The sequence below is a fragment of the Lygodium microphyllum genome, chromosome 6 (assembly GCF_053477565.2).
Source record: "Lygodium microphyllum isolate KBCC chromosome 6, Lygodium_microphyllum_v1.1.10, whole genome shotgun sequence".
Lineage (NCBI taxonomy): Eukaryota > Viridiplantae > Streptophyta > Polypodiopsida > Schizaeales > Lygodiaceae > Lygodium > Lygodium microphyllum.
Window position 1 is genome coordinate 53162146 of NC_141140.1, and position 20131 is coordinate 53182276.

A 20131-nucleotide genomic window follows, 5' to 3' on the forward strand; every position below is an offset into this window, starting at 1 on the left:
CAGCCATTATGACAATGCCAAATAGTGGCCGGCTAGTCTGTACCCAGAAATAAATAAGAAATGCCCACCAAAAGCGCACAAACTCACACATGAGCTAATTAATCTACTAATGTTGGGAATAAAGGGCCACTACCTTTTATACGTGCTTGAGTGTGAACACACCCTTAGCACTTGTACTTTAGTACTTCACATATAACTATCACAAAAAACATAAAAAAGGTACAAGTCTTTGTACCCACATGTTGTGCATCTCACTCTCTTTCCCTCTCTATTGCTGCTCATTCTTTCTCTCTTTCTCTTCGCCATTGCCATTGCTGAATATCGAACCTTCAGTGTGCCGAGATCACCACAAACTTGTATCAGAGCTGAAGGACATCTCGACCGCGCTTCCAAAGCTTGTCTGAGCTGTGACACAGCAAGTCATCAGTTTGAGTCAAGTCACGGGACTGTCCCACACTCAGGCACAGGCAGTCAACAGTTGTCAGGTAGGCAGGCGACAGGCAGGTGCAGGTGGCAGGTCACGTCAGGCAGTTAGGCGATTGACAGGTGCAGGCAACACAAGCAGGTGACTGGCAGACAGTCGACGGGCAACAGCCGTCGATAGGTCAACACTGGTTGCATACAGCCCAACTTGCAACAAGTTTTTTTAAAATAGAAATTATTTTTTTAAAAGGGGCTCTTCAGGTTGTCATGTGGGCTAAGCACAGCTTGACAAATCTCAGAGATTTGGCACACATTTACTCCCATAATTTGGAGATTTTGGCGTATGCTTGAAGATTTTACTTTGGGAGTAAAATTTGTGGAATTTTGGACACTCTCGGGTCTTAGAAATCGGGGCTCTTCATGTAATTGCAGAAATTGCAGAGGGACATGTACAATATCTTGAAAATTTGACACATTGGTCCTCGTACAATTTGGGGCTTTTGCAAAATTTGGGTCAAAGTTGGTCTTGGTATATACTTGCAGTGCAATTTCTATGCAAATTGAGCATGTTGGATCCCAAACAAGTTTGAGGCTTTGCAAAAGTTGTGAAATTTTGGCAAAATTGACTTGTGCAATCCACTCGGGAGCTATGTTTGATGTAATTTGAGCAGTTTGAGCAGAGAAACTTTGGGGCTTTTGACCGTGGGAGTCAAATTTTTGCCCATGGATGCATTTGGAGCAGGGATTGCATCTAAATTTGTGGCTTTCTCATGACATTGTTGTATTAGCCCGTGATATGGCTGCAATGGCTTGTGATGTGCTGTAGCACACATTTTATACATCTGAAAATTGAGTTGCAGATCTGAAATTTCTGCAATTAGTTGAATTTTCATTGTTGGTCGGTACTTGCTTCACACCTTGGTCATTTGTGTGATAGTTGGGCTCATATTTGTTGACATTTTAGTCACTTTTGAGTTGCAAATCATGGCTGGCAGCAGTGATCGCAACAATCTTTTGCACATTAAGAAGCTTGAGGGTGCTATATGGCAAAAGCAGTGCTATAATGCCTTGGTGTAGAAGAAACATGTAAAGTTCATAAAGACAAAAGGGTTAAAATCAGCAACTATGGATCTAGATGAGTGGGATGAGTTAGATGAGCTTGCGCGCTCTACCATAGAACTTTTAGTGTCAGATACCTTGCGCTTTAACATAGAGAAGTATAAATTTGCCTATGATATGTGGCCTCAACTTGAGGAGTTATATGCCTAAAAGTGCAGCCAGCAAGGTTTATTGGTTGAAAAATTTGATAGACCTTCATATGAAGGAAGATACAACCATGTTTGTACATTTGAATGAGTTTAACTCTATTTTGAGCCAGCTAATTGCTTTGAAGTTTCACATTGATGAGGAATTCAAGGCAACATTCTTGCTATGCACTTTGCGTGAAAGTTGGGATGCTTTTTAGGACAGGAATGAGTAATTCTAATGCTACGCTATTAGTAGAAGGGCAACTCTGAGAACAAAGCACACAACAAGTCTCGTGGAAGAAAATGTGGAGTGCCATTGTTGTGGCAAGAAAGGACACTTCAGCGGGATTGCTTTAAGTGGAAGAAAGAAAAGGACAAAGGCAAAAACAATGATGATAACAAAGATGAGGAAAAGGACATCCAACATGCAAAGAAGAACAATGTGAAAATAGAGAAAGTCAATGTAGTTAGTCACGAGAATGACAGTGGCAATGATGTATACTTTGCTTCTACTTTTAGTGCACATTCATTGATTGCAGATTTTGATGATGACATGCACTCCCGGATTCTTGATTAAGGTGCTTCATTCCATGTAACATCACAATGTGAGTGGCTTTTTGACTACAGTAGTGGTAGACATGGTGTTGTTCACTTGGGGGACAATTAGGCATGTAACATTGCAAGGATTAACAGTGTGCATTTGGCATTTCAGCATGGTTCAGTGTTCACTTTGCATAATGTGAGGCATGTACCTCAGCTTAAGCACAGGGCAGTTAGATGATGAAGGTTATCACATCACTTTTGGGGATAGAAAATGGAAGATATGTAAGGGCTCTAGGATTGTTGCTAAAGGCTCTAAAAGTGATACTTTGTATCCATTACATGTATCTAGTATGTGTGATCATGTTGTCGCCATAACCAAGTAGCGAAGTGTGTCTTTGTGGCATAGTTGGTTAGAGCTTGTGAGTCAAACTGGAATGAAAGTGCTTTCTCGTTTGGGTTATTTGTCATGTTTGTTGATGTATGCTGATTTCGACCATTGTAATCATTGTATTTTTGACAAATATGCTCAAACATCACATAAAAAGGCTCTTTCATTAAAATCTTCACCCTTAGAGTTGATATATTTTGATGTATGTGAGATGCTAGGGTTGTTTCTAGGAGAAAAGAAATATTTATCACTTTTGTTGATGATGCCACACACAAAGTATGGGTTTATTTGATCCATCTTAAAGACGAGGCTTTGGATAAGTTAAAAAATTCTTGGCATTTGCTGAAAATACGACTAGGAAGACCTTAAAGTATCTTCGCTTTGACAATGGTGGGGAATATGTTTCAAAAGCCTTTTAGGCCTTTTATGACAGCAAACGGATAAAAATGGAGCTTACTATCACTTATAATCCACCCCAAAATGGTGTTGTTGAGCGTATGAATAGGACTATTTAAGAGAAGATTCATACCATGTTGTCTCATGTCGCATTATTTTATGGATTTTGGGTAGAGATGTTGAGTAACCCTTCACCCTTCACTCGTAGTTTGCGTTTTTGTGTTTTGCTTTTAGGGTTTGCATTTAGGGTTTGCAGCCCCAAAAAGGGGCGCCATCCTAGACTGACTGTGCCTATTTATAGGCCACTTTCTCATTCATTCTTGATGGTTGATTAATTCAGTCCATCACCTCTTCTCTCCAGCCTCTCCACTACCCTCACACCCTTTCAGGAGGACATTGCGGTTCTTGGTTCATGGCTGTCTTCATCATCTTCCTTGTGCTATGGCACCCTTATTCCCTTGTATCACATTCACTCCATGATTCAGAACTTCATCATTCCATTCATCAGAGTTTTTTCTCTCTTCTTTTCTCTTCTTAGTGTTTGTCGAGTTCACTCCGTGTTCCTCCCTGCAAACCTTACGGTCTCGTTGGTACGTCATCTTTTGACATGGTATCAGAGCCGGATCTGCTCAAACAATGGCAAAGATTCTACACTCCAGTGAAGGCAAAGACCGGTAGTGGGTTCGGCATCCACTTCTCTTCTTCTTCTTCTGCTACATCAAAGTCTCGTTTATGTAGGTTTCAGGTGTTTTCAGCTTGCTGTCCACACCCCTTTTGCGGAGGACATTGCAATCTCAGCTGTCCCTTGCTGTCATCTACATTTTGGCGCCTGTTTTCAGCCTTCCACTCGCAGTTTACAGCTGTTTACAGTAGAGCGACTGTTGCTGATTACTCTCCATTCAAAAAACAATCTCGTTTTTGCAGATTTCAGGTATTTCAGCTTGCTGCCCACACTGTGGACGCGGAGGACATCGTAGTCCAAGCTGGCCATTGCTGTCTACAACAGTTTGGCCCTTGTTTCCAGCCTACTGATTTCAGCGTGCTGATTGCTGTTGCTGGTTTTTCTTGCGTTTTTAGTCTCTCTTGCAACTTGTGTTCTGTCTCCTCCTCATCAAAGAAGACAAAGATCGATGGTGGGTTTGACATCAACATTTGATTTCTCTATCATTTTCACTGCTCATTGGGAGATATCCTTTTTCTCCCTCCCACCCTCCCTTCTCTAGTTTGCCACACGAGTACCATGGTGTCTCCATTGACAGATGACCAGACTACTAGGTGTTTTTACTACGCATGAATGGTCATCTCATCGAAGAGTGTCGACATCAACCTTTGCTCCCGACCCCTTCGGAGTATATGCGTCTTCCACAGGCACTCATTGTGCTACCTCTCCTTTCTGGGCCACAGAGATCGTTCTGCATCGGCTATCAGAGTATTATGCTCAAGGCAATAAGCTGCACCCGATACGCTAGCACGCTCTAAGACCTTACGAGGCGATAAGCCCTCCTAGAGACCTCCCCATTGCGTGGAGGTTTCCCCCACCTACTTTCGGGTACAGTGGCTTTCATGGCCCACATCTTCTACACAGTTCACTCTCTTGAGAGCCCACAACTGTTCCCTACCCTTGGCTCATCCTGAGCCTTCTTCTTCCCCATCCTCTTCCACTTAGGTTTAAGAGGCCACTTCTTGGTACTTTCCGGCTTTTTCTTTTGAGGTCCAGATACCTTCTTCGGCACTATTGCTTGCCCATCAGACAAGCTTCACATGGATCCTTCAATTCAATGTAATTGCAAGTAGGTGAGCAACCATACCTTGCTTATGCATGTCCTTTAAAATTGCAAATCCAATGTGCTTTCATGCCAAAGCTTACTTGTGATCACTCCAACGGTGGCTATAAGAGCACTTAGCTCATACAGGTTGTTCCTCCTTTCTCCTTTGTCAATAACTTTGCCACATCACTATTAAGAATTTTTGCACTTGTCTTATTGAATCTCACTTCATAACCAAGATCAATTATGGCAGCAACTGATAATATATTTTTTCTAATTTATAGAACATACAATAATTTGAAAGCTTTTCGACTTAACCATTTGTAGCAACAAAGGAAATAGTACATGTACCCGTAGCAAGGTATTTTGCATAGTTTCCAACCATTCTTCGTCATCAGATACTTTGCAGTTTGTGAGCCATGAGTGGTTGGATTCCCTTTCTCTCTTAGACTGGGATTCAGCAGTGGATTTTCTTACGCTCTCAGAGGGGGCTTCTAGTTTTTCTTCGGCTTCAGAGGGGGCTCCTACTTCTACTCCTTCCAATTCAGAAAGGGATCCTATGTGCCATGAAGTTCCTCACATACCACCACCTTTCACTTTGGAGGAGTGACTCTCCTTTGAGTAGTCATTTCCTCTACTCATACCCAGGATCTAGAGGATCTACCTAGATTGGGGCTCTTGGATCTTCAGCAACGACTTGGTGCCTAGGCGTTTGTATTCCTTCCAGCATAGAGTCATGGAGCTAGTGGCTTCTCTCCCGAGGTTGAGTTTCAGACTCTACAACTCATTCTGTCTCCTGACTATCTTCAAAGGTCTCCTTTCAGGTGGTATTCTCAGATTACAGGGTGGATCATCTTCGTCCCTTGGTCAGCATGGAGTTACCTTCCGAGATCGAGTACGAGCCTATCCTTATGGTTCTCGACGCCACACAAAGTCCGACATTCCTCCTATGCATTGCATGATTTCATCATCTTTGTACTAGGACGCTAGGGAAAGTGAACAAATTTTCCACGAAGGACACTATCCAAGTGGCACTTGTTGCATGAGCATTCTTCAACATGTAGCATTGCATCTCCACCTCACTCTTCTCTTGTTTTCCTTTTTGGGCCTGAGAGGGGGTGTTGAGACTCGCAGATTGCGTATTTGCGTTTCTGTGTTTTGCGTTTAGGGTTTGTAGTCCCAAAAAGAGGTGCCATCCTAGATTGGCTGTGCCTATTTATAGGCCACTTTCTCATTCATTCCTGACGGCTGATTCATTCAGTCCGTCACCTCCTCTCTCCAGCCTCTCCACTACCCTCACACCCCTTCAGGAGGACATTGCGGTTCTTGGTTCATGGCTGTCTTCATCATCTTCCTTGTGCTATGGCACCCTTGTTCCCTTGTATCACATTCATTCCATGATTCAGAACTTCATCATTCCATTCATCAGAGTTTCTTCTCTCTTTTCTTCTCTTCTTAGTGTTTGCCAAGTTCACTCTGTGTTTCTCCCCGCAAACCCTACTGTCTTGCTGGTACGTCGTCTTTTGACAAGAGGTTGTTATAACAACCGTACATTTGATAAATTGGTCACCGAACATGTCTTTGAGGGGGAGAGTCCCTCAAGAAGTGTGGTCGAGCAAGCCACCTTCGTATACACACTTGAGAGTGTTTGGCTGTGAGGCATTTGTGCACATACACAAGGAACAATGCAGCAAATTGGAGCCAAAGTCTCGTAATTGCATTTTCCTAGGATATGGTGACGAGGGTGAAATGGGGTATAAATTATGGGATCTTCAGAAAAGAAAAATTGTACATATCAATGATGTTATCTTCTGGGAAGATCGCATGCATAAACAGCCCAAAAAGATAGAGAAAGTTAGAAGGGTTTTGTTCCGAGAAGGAATACTTGTAGGACAACAAAGAGTGCCCGCTGAACAACATCAAATACTTGTTGTAAATGACCTATAAATGCAGGGAATGATGTTGAAATTGATCAGCAAGAAGTTGCCCATGATATATCATAGTCTCAGTAAAAAAATGTGCCATTGGAACAGCTGGAATAGGCAAGCCAGCATGCTGAACCCTTTGAACAGCAAGCTGCTAATGCAGATTTGCAAGGTGAACAACCAGCAAATACTAATCGAGGATAGTAAGAAATAGCATAAAGTTGTGCTGTTAGAAAAGGAATCTCTAAAGAAGAATGGTACTTGGGATTTGGTGCATTTGCCCAAGGGGCATAAAGTTCTACCATGCAATTGGGTCTACAAGATGAAGGTCACTTTTGGTTCCTTGCCAAAGTACAAAGCACGACTTGATGTAAAAGAGTACCAGTAGGAACATGGGATTGACTTTGACGAGATGTAGTCAAAACGACTACTTTGCGAACCATATTGGGCTTGGTTGCATGTGAAGATATGGAACTTACACAGATGGATATAAAGATTGCCTTCTTACATGGGGATCTGCATCAGGACATACATATGCAACAAATAGAAGGTTTTGTGGCTAAGGGCCAAGACAAGATGGTATATAAACTCGACAAAAGCTTGTATGGGCTGAAACAGGCATTGCGTGAATGGTAACAATATGATACGCTCATGCAATCTCAAGGTTTTAAAAGAAGTCAAGTGGATCATTGCTTATATACCATAAATGTAGTTGATGATGCCAGCCTTATTTTGTTGATTTTGTATGTGGATAACATACTGATTGGTTTTAGGGATTCTCATGCTTTGGACACATTGAAGTAGAACCTACATAGTAGTTTTGATATGAAAGATCTTGGTGAAGAAAATCACATCCTTAGCATGTGTATACTTAGAGACATATCAAAAGGTCTTCTTTATTTGTCACAACAATGTCAGCTTGTTGTCAAAGAATAGCTCATCATGGACCTAGATGTTAATGCTAGCCCTAGATTTGAACTTGCTAGACTTCGATCGATGATGCGTCAGGAACATCCCTCTTTTGAACCTGTGGACTTGTATACCGGTATAGATGAGATGTGGTTGCCTCATCTCACTACCCTCTCACACTCCCTCTAGCACTGAAGAGTTGTGAGTGATGACCGCATCACTTGGACTAGAAAGTAGTAGAGGAAGGGGCAATTAAGCCCTTTCCTTTGTTTGAAGAAGTGGATCCCTTCTGTGTTGCGGCCTTCTCCTTGGTCGGAGGATCGGAGTTGGAGTTTGAGGAAGAGGATGACGTGCGAGAGGAGTTTGCATCCCGCCTTTTCTTCTTCTCTTTCTTCTTTTCTGAGGTTGCTAACTCTTTGCATTTCTTCCGCAAGTGGCTCTTCTTACCACAGCAATAACATTGGGCCTTTGACTTCTTCTTCTGGTCACCCCTCTCTGAAGTTGTAGAGGCCTCACTAAAACCTCCATAATGAGACGAGACTTCAGAGCCTCCCTTGTAAACGCAAAGATATCTCATACTCAAGTAGTATTGAGGACATGTGTAAAGCTCATAGGTGTAGAGGATGTCTGCACCCTCAAAGCATTTGCTACTCCATCAAACTCCGGGGGAGCTTGTAGAGTACGGTGCCCATTAGATGTGTCTCTGGAAGGGGAGACTGCTTGTGTCGAAGCTAGGTATGTACTTGTGTAACACATCAGAAATGATTGAGTAGTGTCCTTGGACTCAAACTTCATTTGTTGAAGCTGTCCATAAAGGGCCACAACACGCATGGGAAAAGGTGCCTTGTGTAACATTTGAAGCTTCAACCATATTTTAGGTGATGTCCTATAGGAGGTAACCACCGGTAAAACTTTAGAAATACACTGAAGCAATGCAAAATATGCACGGGCATCGTCTGAATCCTATGTAAGCACAACTTCCTAATGGTTGCCCTCATCAAAATCTTGGAGAAGAGGAAAAGGACGTTTAGGCCAAGTAAAAGCTCCACATATAATATACCAAATCCACTTTTGCACAAACCAAGCTTTCATCACAGCATTCCATGTAAGATAGTGAGGTCCATGTAACTTATCATTTGTAGAAGTGCACAGAAGAGCCATTCAGAGAGGAGAAGAAGAGAAGATAGAGGATGGAGGGTACATGGAGAGGGAATATAGCCAAACCAACAACAAGGACTTCACAAATGAGAGTTTACATGCAGTGTAACCAAAAATCTGATAAAAAACAAAGGTCAGCTGATTCAAAATGAGGAAAAACCAGTCAAAAACAGCTAAAAACAGCAAAAGAGGCCTGTATAAGTAGTCGCCCAGCCATGATTAGGGGTGGAAAACCAAAATGCAGGCTGGTGGAGCATTAAATGTAGCAAACTGATGATTGTAGGCTGAAATCCAAGTGTAGGCTAAAAACATAGGTTGCTGGTCTGAAAAACGTAGGCCTAATTAGTTGGGGGAAGAAAAACCTGTAATCAGCAGAAAAATTGCAGCAGGAATTGAGATCCTGCAATCTGATACCATGCTAGAAGTGGTGAGCAATGGAAGCATAGACAAGTGCTGAAATAAACTGCTGAACACAAGACAAAAGAGAAAGAAAACAAAAGAACAAAAAAACCAAAAAAACACTGCTAAGGAAGAGAACTTGAAGATGTGCTCAAGAAATGGAATCCATATACCAAACACGAGAATGACGCGTACAACAGTGAGTTACTGGCTGCATGGGCACCAGCAGTGGCTCCTCTCTCCAATAGGTAGACCACTTGAAGAATGATGATAACTGAATGAGAGGATGAGGAGCCATTGAATAAATAGGCCCAAAATATGCCAAATATGGCAGCTCGTCGGCTGGCATTTAATGCTGGTCGGCCAAAAATAAATGCCTGAATAGTCACTAAGATGACCACCATAAAATGTCTAAAATACCCAATAATATCAAGCATAGCCCAGACTCGCATAAGCAAGAGTATGTGTCCAAGATTTTGTAGTATTTCAATATGGAGGGGGGAAAAGCTATTGGTGTACCATTGCCTCCATATGTGAAACTCGGTGTAGGGGACAACCCTACATTTGATGATGAAAAGGTTGAAATGGCGAAGATTCCATATGTTTCAGTTGTGGGTAGGTTGATGTATGTTATGGTTGTTATATATCTTGACATAGCATTTGTGGTGGGAGTGGTTAGCAAGTACATGGCATATCTTGGTAGGGAGTATTGGGAAGTAGTGAAAGATATCGTGAGATATCTTAAGGGCACAAAGGACTTGTGCATCTGCTTTGGAAATCAAAAGGCACCTGTCTTTGGCTTTACGGATGCAAACTATGCGAATCATGCTAATTGCAGAAAGTCTACTTCAAGGTATGTATTCACCTTCACTGGGGGAGTAGTTTCTTGGATCTCTAGGCTATTAGAAGTGTGTTGTATTATTTGCTATAGAGGCAGAGTATATGGTTGCCACTGTGGCATGCAAGGAGGCTTTCTGGCTTTCACATCTGGTGGGAGAGCTTGGCATTATTGAGATCCTTGTCCTTCATTGGGATAGCCAGAGTGGTATCATGCTAACATGGAATCTCGTTTTTCCTGTAAAGATGAAGCATATACAGGTCAAGTATCACTGTATTAGGGATGTACTTGACAACAAAAGCATTGAGCTTGTCAAGGTACATATAGATGATAATCTTGTAGATCTTCTCATGAAGGGTCTTCTAGTAGATGGTTTGCTCATTGTTGACAGATGATGGGAGGTGGATAGTATATGTATTTTAGCTTTGTACATACTTAAGACTTAGTCGATTCTTTTCTCAACCTTACGGCAAGTTGCCTTTAGGCGGGAGGTTGTTGGTCATAGAGAGTCAATGTGTCCTTTATACATGCTCAAGTGTGAACACACTCTTAGCACTTGTACTTTAGTATTTTACATATAGCTATCACAAAAAATGATGGAGCTTGATTGAACTGAGAGTGTACACGACGAATAACACACACAGAGAGTAGAGAGCAGTAGAAAGGAGAGTGAGCACAATACCTTTGATGTTCGGTACAAAAGACTAGTGTATCTCTTTAGGTTTTAGATAGATATATATGGAAGTACAAATGTGCTAAGGGTGTGTTCACACCCGTGCACATATAAAAGGCACGATGACACTTTATCCCAACAACCTTCCACCTAAAGGCAATGTGCCTTAAGAGGAGAAAAGAATCAGCTAAGTCTAGGTATGTACAAAGCTAAAATACATATACCTATCCAACTCTGATGATCTGTCGGCAATGAGCAAACCGCTTTGTTGGAAGACCCTTCATGAAAAGATTTGTAGGATTATCATGTGTATGCACTTTGACAAGCTGAATGCTTTTGCTGTCAAGTACATCTCTAATGAAGTGATACTTCACTTGTATATGCTTCGTCTTTGCATGAAAGACGAGATTCCATGCTAGCATGGTAGCACTCTGACTATCACAATGGAGAACAGGTAACTCTGTAATGCCAAGCTCTCCCACCAGATGTGAAAGCCCTAAAGCCTTCTTGCATGCCTCAGTGGTGGCAGCCACATACTTTGTCTCTATAGTAGACAATGCAACACACTTTTGTAGCTTGGAGATCTAAGAGACTGCTCCTCCTGTGAAGCTAAACACATACCCAAAAGTGGACTTTTTGCAGTCCGCATGGCCAGCATAGTCTGCATCCGTAAAGCCAATGACATATGCCTTCTGCTTTCTAAGCAGATGCACAAATCCTTTGTGCCTTTGAGGTATCTTATAATACCTTTCATTGCTTCCCAATACTTTTTACCAAGGTTTGCCATGTATCTGCTAACCACTCCCATTGCAAAGGCAATTTCAGGACGTGTAGCAACCATATCATACATGAAAATGCCAACAACTGAAGTATATGGTGTCTTGGCCATTTCAGCCTTCTCATCATTAGATGTAGGGTTGTCCTCTGCACTGAGTTTCATATACGGCGGCAATGTAACCCCAATTGTTTCCCCCCTCTCCTTATTGAAACACTGCAAAACCTTGAAGATATACTCCTGTTGAGATAGATAGAGTAATCCTTTTGATCTATCTCTGAGTATTCGCATGCCAAGAATGTGATTTGCATCACCAAGATCTTTATGTCAAAGTTGCCATGAAGACTTTGCTTCAGTGAATCCAAGGCATGAGTATCCCTCCCAGCAATCAGCATGTCATCAACATACAGAACCAAGATAATCAGGTTGCCATCTGTTGCCTTCTTGGTGTACAAGCAGCGATTCACTTGACTTCTATGAAAACCTTGAGACTGCATAAATGTATCAAACTTATGATACTATTCTCTTGGTGCTTGTTTTAGCCCATTCAAAACTTGTTTTGAGTTTACATACCATCTTCTCTGGCTCATATACAAGTCATCAAGTTCATAAGTTGAAGATTCTCTTCGTTTGAAGAGCTTGATACGTTTCCCGGCTATTGGTACTTTTACCATGGTTCCATCCATTTCAGCCAAATAGTAAGTAGCATTATTATGTACTACTTTTACTACATATGGTCCAAACCATCGCTTGGCTAACTTTTTATGAGCACTATATTGATTTTCCAGGCTCCGCTGGTCTTCTAGTTTTGTCATAGGCTCGTTGGCGCCCACTGTCGACTTGGTCGCTTTTACTCCTCAGCTTCGTTTGGTGGCCCGTTGGTGCAAGTGATGCACGTGTCATGTGCTGGTTGAATGCACACTACCTGTGCCTAGTCACCTTGCTTCTCAACTCCGTCTACTGCACTCTGTCCTAGTCTGCCTCACGCGTCAAGTGATGTTTGTAGATTGCTGTCAGTCCTATGAACTAACATGCGAAGCGCGAGCGTTGTAACCAAGAGCTCTGATACCAGTTTGATGGAGCTTGACTGAGGTGAGAGTGAACATGACGGATAACACACACACAGAGTAGAGAGTAGTAGAAAGGAGAGTGAGCACGACTTTGATGTTCGGTACAAAAGACTAGTGTACCTCTTTAGGTTTTAGATAGATATATATAAAAGTACAAATTTGCTAAGGGTGTGTTCACACCCTTGCACATATAAAAGGCACCATGGCCCTTTATTCTCAACAAAAAACCTAAAAGAGGTATAACTCTTTGTACCCACACGTTGTGCATCTCACTCTCACTCTCTCTCTTTCTCTCTCTCTCTTTGTTGCTGCTCATTCTTTCTCTCTTTCTCTTTGCCATTGCCATTGTTGAATATCAAACCTTCAGTGCGCCTCCGTCTCTACAGCTAACATTTCTTAGACGATGGGTGATTTGGTACAATACAATATACAATGATAATGATTCATTAGAATACATACAACAATGATAATCAAAATGACCATGGAGACCCAAGTAGTGAGTGATCAAGCCACTACTAAGGTGCCTCGGATTGTTGATTATACCAACTCTTGAAAATAGAAAGTAGTCATAGCAACTCTTTATGCCTATCAACAATGCCTTTGTAGTAGCATACGTGACCACGGATTCCTTGCCTTCAGCCAAAGCACCAATGTGTCTCCTCATGTGAGCTCGAACTAGGAGCAAATATCGCTCTTTGTCAAGCAAAATAGCTCATCATGAACTTGGATGCCAATCCTAGCTCCATGATTGCAAAACCTGCTCTACTTCGTTGATGTGGAAGGGAAGCCCCTCTTTGGGTACCACCCTCTCACAATCCCTTTTTAGCATTGGAGAGTTGTGAGGGTTAAGTGCATCACCAACCTAAAAGGTAGAAGAGGGGGCTGCTATGGCCTTTCCACTCCCCATAGAAGATGAGTCCTTTTGAGTCATGGTCTTCGCCTTTGCCAGAGGGTTTGAATCGGATTCGGATTCAGATTCTGATGACAACTCATCCTAGGAGTTTGCATCTTGCTTCTTCTTCTTCTTCTTCTTCTTCTTTTGCAACGTTGCTAGGTCCTTGCAATCCTTGCGGATACAACCCTTCTTACTAGAATGATTCATCTTCTTCTTCTTGGTACCCCTCCTTGAAGTTGCAAAAGCCCTATATTGGCCACCATATTGAGATGGAAGCCTCCATGGTAACTTAAAGACACATCATGCTCAAGTAGCATGGAGGACATGTGAATAAATCTGATGGGGGTCCTAGATGTTTGAGCCTATTAAGTGTTGGCCACTCCATCAAACTTTGGAGGGAGCTTATGCAGCATAGTCCCCACAAGATGTCTTTGGAAGGGTGGATTGCATGTGTCGAAGCTGATCCTATAACTATGTTACCTGAAGCAGAATTTGCAGAAAAGACTAGATCGTATCCTTAGGCTTGAATTGCTCTGGAATTGATAAAAAATACATCAACCCCACAATTGGTGGAAAAGAGGGGCAAAAAGTGATCTCGTCCTGTGACGCCATCCCAAAATGTTAATACACCTTCTTCCTCTTCACCAATCAATGTGACGATGATAAGACTAAGAAAAAAGGCCAACTCTACAGAGATACAAGGACCATTGTATTGTGGAAGCACTTTGAGGAGTGATGGGCACATGTCTATAAAGAAAACTTCCAATTGAAGGATTGGGATGTGATCATAGAGAGCGTAAACAAAGACATGTGCCCACTGACATTGGAAAAACAATAAGACAAAGGAAAGGGCATTGATAAGGATAACAACACATTCTAGTCGGTTAGGAGTAACTGTCGGAGAGAGCTCTTTAGATATGCATTTGAGAAGAGCAAAATAAGCACATGCATTGTTTGCCTCCCAAGTTACAACTGATTCCTCGTGGTAGTTGCAATTCCAATTTCGTGGAATAGGTTTTGCTACAAGGATGCATAAAAGCTCCTGAAACAACGTACCATAGGTGCTTTGGTAGAAACCATGCTTTAATAATGGCACTTTGAGTGAGATAGTCATAACCTTTAAGCTTATCATCAGTTGAACACCACCAAGGTGCCATTGTAGAGGATAGAAAGAGAAGATGGAGAGAGAGAGAGAGAGAGAGAGAGAGAGAGAGAGAGAGAGAGAGAGGATGGCCAAAACTTAGCCCAAGAATTATTATAGAAGAGTTCGCACAGTGGATACGACTGCTGCTCAAAAGCGACTGAACAAAGAGCAAACAGGAGATTACAGACCAGGATGTAGCTTGTAGAGCATAAAATGCAAATGTTGCAATCAATTGAGCAGATGTTCAGCCTGAAAACACGATCACACAGCCAGCAGAAGTTCAAAGAACTGAAAACTCAGGTACAGCTGTGCAAAATGCAGGAAAAGACAGGTCTGAGAGCTCAGGGAATGACTTTTGGATCCGATCAATGCCATCATTTTGAACTCTTTTGCTGTAATCAGTAACTTACCTGCAAGATCAATTCTATATTGGTTGTTGACAGGCTGGGCTTAGCTGATAAACATGCCTTTCAGCCTAATTTGAGGAAGAGGGAATGCAAAAAACTGCTGGATTTTTGACATTATGCTGAAATGCAGCAGAACAAGTCTAAGCTAAAGATGGAAATTGAAGGAAAACTTCTGCTTGTCCCAGGATTGAAACACAAGTTGGATTAGGAGGTATGCTGCCATGCAGTTTCCTGTTAAATGGCATGGGGGATATTGTGCAAATTACATGCATTGAGCAGTAGGGGATGTACCTGTTAGTCTACTCAGTGGGGCAGGCATGTAAGAACAATCTTCTAAGCTTATAATGGAATTTATCTGTTAAAAAACAACATAGCATCACATCATTGCTGTTGGATAAGATAATTTTATGAAGGTACTTTATGGTAGCGGTAAAATGTTCTCTTTTCACACCTGTTTGGCAATCATACGTCATATCCTTGCTGCTGGATAACATAATTTTATGGTTGTATGGGGATAGTGGTCAAATGTGTGTCATGTTGATCTCCAAACTTTTGCATTGGGCCTGCCCTGCAGATTGCAGATGAAGTGAAAGCCGTATTGGAGATGCTTCAACATGTGTACGACATTTTTGGCTTCACATTTGAGCTGATGCTCTCAACAGTATGATCTACTCTTTGCTTTTATGTGCTACAGTCCTTCATGGTTGACAGTTTAACAGCATATAATAACTGTCCCCTTGGAACATGATTCTGCATGGTTTTTACTGGAATAATGTGAATGTAGAGGCCAGAGAAGTATCTTGGTGATGTTGAAACTTGGAGCCGGGCTGAGGCTGCTCTCCAAAATGCACTGGATGCTTTTGGAAAACCATGGCAGGTGATCACTCTGGGAAGTTTGAAGGTGTCATCTTTTTACAAAATGTGTATCTGTTACTCATTTTTATATCATGGCAGATCAATGAAGGCGATGGAGCATTTTATGGCCCAAAAATTGATATTCAGGTCTTTGATGCTTTGAAAAGAAAGTTTCAGTGTGGCACATTGCAGGTAAATTTTGGTTATTCAAGTGTGAAATATAAGGATTCTTTGGCATAGTTTGGTTTGGTAAAAAGTGTTGGTGTAAGGTGACTGCATTCTTGTCACACTTGCCTAGAAACAGCCTATTCTATTTTAGAATCTCTCAATACTTTGTCAAAGGTTCGTTTAATTGTGTGATGCTAAGGGATGGTTGACTTTACAGTTGGATTTTCAACTCCCACAACGTTTTGACCTATCGTACTCAGCAGAGGATGAAGCAAAGAGGGAAAGGCCGGTCATGATTCACAGGGCAGTGTTAGGATCAGTAGAGCGAATGCTTGCTATGCTACTTGAACATTATGCTGGCAAATGGCCATTCTGGCTAAGTCCTCGTCAAGCTATAATCTGCCCAGTATCTTCCAAGTTTATTGATTATGCTCTGAAGGTATGAGCTCTGCAGGTGACATCATCCAATTGATTCCTTTTCAAGGTATGCTTGCTTGCTTTATTTAACATGGGTTTAATATTTCAGGTTAGAGAGCAGATCCATGAAGCAGGGTTCTATGTCGATGCCGACTCTTCTGACAGAAAGCTAGACAAGAAGGTAATGTCTTCCTCCTGTAGATTGGCTAATTCAGTGGCTGATTTGGGTGAGTAACCATTTGCACACTGTACAGATACGTGAAGCACAATTGGCACAATATAACTATATCCTGGTGGTTGGAGAACAAGAGATGAACAATGGCACTGTAAGTATTTGGCGGATTTTCTTTCTAAAAAGGCATAATAAGCTTCTCCTAGTTGAGTCTTGAGTGCTTTTCTTAAAACTTCAGGTTAATGTGCGTACACGAGATAACGTTGTGCATGGTACCAAAAAAATTGAGGAGTTGCTTGCTGAATTCAAGGAAGAAGCCAAATCATATCGATGATTGGATTTTAACATATTGCCTGATGGCTTGAGAGGCAGGATACATTCATAAATCAATTTTGATTTCAAATTGTTAGTATAGTGGACGGTTTGCATTTGTAACGGAGCAGAATAATTTTTTCTAAGAGCAGAGTTAATTATTGAAACTAGCCAAATGGCTTGTAAAGTAAACAGTTGGAATTAGAAATGTTCCAAGTAAGCAGATAACTGTTGAATGATATGGCAACTTACAGCTAAATGGTCACTTGATTTAGTCTTCTGATATTTAAGCTGCAAGCACACTCAAGGTCTTATACTATGATCACGTGATATAAGAGTAGCAGGAACTCATACCAAACCTTTCAGTTCTCCAAAGACGTGTACAGCAGTTGATCTCATGAAAACAATTGAAGTATTTTACTCAAATGGATGTAATTCTCACTCTGCATGAACTGCAATTTAGACCACTCTCTGTTATATCAAACATAATGTACTCGCCTGTTCATGTACGTAATGAACTTTCTTTACTTGGTCTCAAGTCTTCTTTTTTCTACATAGGTGCACAGAAAACCCAGTCCTATAACCACATGAGATTGAAGAGGCTTGTACATAGACTGTATGTTTAGCATAAAGGCTTCCATGCTAAGTGCCATGTCGTTTTCGCCCCTTAAAGTAAGGGTATGGTATGGCTTTTGCCTTTCAAAGAAGGGTATGGTAATTACCATGTGAAGTTCATTTGTGTCACTGTTCAAGCGAAGTGCCATGTCAATTTTACTCCTAAAAGGTGTATGATAGTTGATGGAATTCGTTAAGGGGGACTTGTTGCATGAAATGTTCCCTTCGTTCCACCCTTCAGGCACTGGCAAAGTCCACTGGTACAACATTAAATGATTGCCATCAGTTACTAAGCGAGCATTTATTTAGGGGGCGATGAAAATCTTCTGGCGTCAGCCTGATCAACATGGGTAAGAGCTGACATCACTTGGCCCATTGTGGTACATTAGATAAGTATAGGAATCACATGTAGAGTGAGAATTAAGTAGGACTCAGAGTCACTATTACTACTCAAGTAGGTGTTTCTAATAGTAACACAATGGTATAGAGTCCTTACTCTCATCCGTATACAATAAATTGCTGTTCAATGCAAGAAATAGTACAACATAGGCTATACTCTTGTATTATTCAATGAAAGAATTGATATAACATAGGTATATTCCAAGACTACACCCTCGGGATGTTTTATATATGTAAGGGCTCAACAATGGGTGCAGGGATCAGATGTAGAGTGGAAATTAAGTAGGACTCAATTTCACTACTACTCCTTGTATAGGTGTTTTCGGTAGCAACACTATGGTATAATGTCCTTATACTCACCCTTGCACAATAGATTAATGTTCTTAGCAATCTAAGGGTGGTGTTTATTAACTCATTCCGAGGTCTTAATACAAGTCAAGCTAGCAAGTTGGTCAGTGTTTGTTGATCTAGGACTTGACTCATTAGTGGGTTCTTAATACAACATTTTCTATTAAGTTGGTTAGTGTCTATTGCATTACAACTTGGGGATCTTAGCATAGCTTCTTCTAGCAATCTAGCGATTGTTTGTTTACTAGACTCTTGTTTTTATTGGTTGTTTTGGTTTCATCCATCCTTGACTCAAGTTCTACGTTAAGTCGATGAATGACTCAAGGTATACTGGAAGTATCATTGGTTCTCCTTGAGCTAAGTAGGAATGATCTATTTGTCACGTTTATAAGCCTCCGCTTTCAAAATTCAAGTGGCTTCTTTGAGAGGGTGTCCTTTCCACTTGGTAAGATACTCGGTGTAATCCTTGTGGTCGTGGTATCGAAGGATTACTCCTACTTCGAAGGGGCCGTTGGAATAAAGAAGTGGAATATGTCGTCTCCATTGGATGTTGAGGTAGAACCTATGTAGGAGGTATGCGTGGAATGCATTGTGGATGCAAATACTCTCTGGAAGGTCCAACTTGTAGGTGACCTCATTCAGAACTTGTGTGATGCGATATTGTCCATAGCTCCAATGGTTGAACTTGGGATTCGTGTTCTTTGGCAAGGACATATGCTTGAAATTGATAAGGACCATGTCTCCCTAGTGAATAGGACGGCTTTGCGTTTCATGTTGCCTTGTTTAGTCATGGTGATTTTGCTCTTTTCCAAACTCTACTTGGCTATTGCAGTTCTCTTTTTTCATTTTCTTAGGAAATCTTTTGCATCCTCATCTTTAGCTTTGGCAACTTTTGAGTCTTAAGGCCAATGGTGTGATGACTTGTGGTTGACTCAAAGGGGGTGTAACTTGTTGAATGGATTAAGTTGTAAAATCTTTTTGGTCCATGTGGGCATAGCTTATAAGATAGTTTTCAATGCTTTGGTTTACTTGTTCTATTTGTTATATATGTCTCTAGGTGGAAGGATGAGAAAACATTGAGTTGTGTTTTTAGAGTCTTGAAGAGTGTCTTCCACATCAATCATGAAGCGACCATCTTGATATGATACAATGGCTAACTCTAGCCCATGGAACTTGAAGCACACTTAGGAGTTGTGGGTCATAAAGAGAGTGAACGAGTGTGGGGAAATCTTCTATTGGAATGGATTGCACAGGGAGCATGTGGGGCAAGAACGAGTATGTAACTACATTTTCAAGGTTCCATGCGCCACTTATACTGCGATTTCGACTGTATCGATCAAAAGTGGATGCACAGGTTGTAGATTTTGAATCTGTATTTTTTGAGGTGTTTACCAAGAAGCAAACATAAGTTTTATCTACAAACACATTGCAGATTACATGTACTATTGAGCTATCATTGAAAAAGGTGTATTACTGTGCACTTGTTGTGAAAGGTTGTAGAAGACTTGCTTGCCATTCTATATCATTTTTGTGATAATGGCAGAGAACAGTGGAAATCCCATAATTGCAAAGCTAGACAAGAACAACTACCCTTCATGGAAGTTTCGTGTGATGAACTTTCTCATTGGAAATGGCCTTCATGAGTTTGTTTCAACTGAAAAAAAGAAGCCAGAGCTGAGTATCCTTGTGATTGCAAATGAATTAAAGGCGTGGAAATAATGAAATGCAAAAGATAAAAAGGTAATGCACTTGCTATTTGTAATCATTGATAATACTTTGCTAGGACATATCAAGAATGTAAAAACTTTATATACAGTTTGGGCAATTTTTGAGAACATGTTTTTAGTAAATACAAAGGCGATGATATTCTTTAACTCTACACTATTGGG

At 41.2% G+C, this 20131-nt stretch overlaps 1 protein-coding gene across 1 annotated transcript in view; it reads left to right on the plus strand.

Moving 5' to 3' along the window:
- The window catches only part of LOC148034558 (Threonyl-tRNA synthetase), a 37441-nt gene extending 20037 nt beyond the window's left edge, over window positions 1-17404 (plus strand). Inside the window, exons 15-21 of the mRNA XM_087679504.1 lie at window positions 15531-15617; window positions 15741-15833; window positions 15911-16003; window positions 16197-16418; window positions 16506-16577; window positions 16651-16722; window positions 16807-17404. Coding sequence (XP_087535630.1) covers window positions 15531-15617; window positions 15741-15833; window positions 15911-16003; window positions 16197-16418; window positions 16506-16577; window positions 16651-16722; window positions 16807-16902 — 735 coding nt within the window. The 3' untranslated portion in view covers window positions 16903-17404. The remainder of the gene's footprint in view (window positions 1-15530; window positions 15618-15740; window positions 15834-15910; window positions 16004-16196; window positions 16419-16505; window positions 16578-16650; window positions 16723-16806) is intronic.
- Window positions 17405-20131: the final 2727 nt, after the last annotated feature.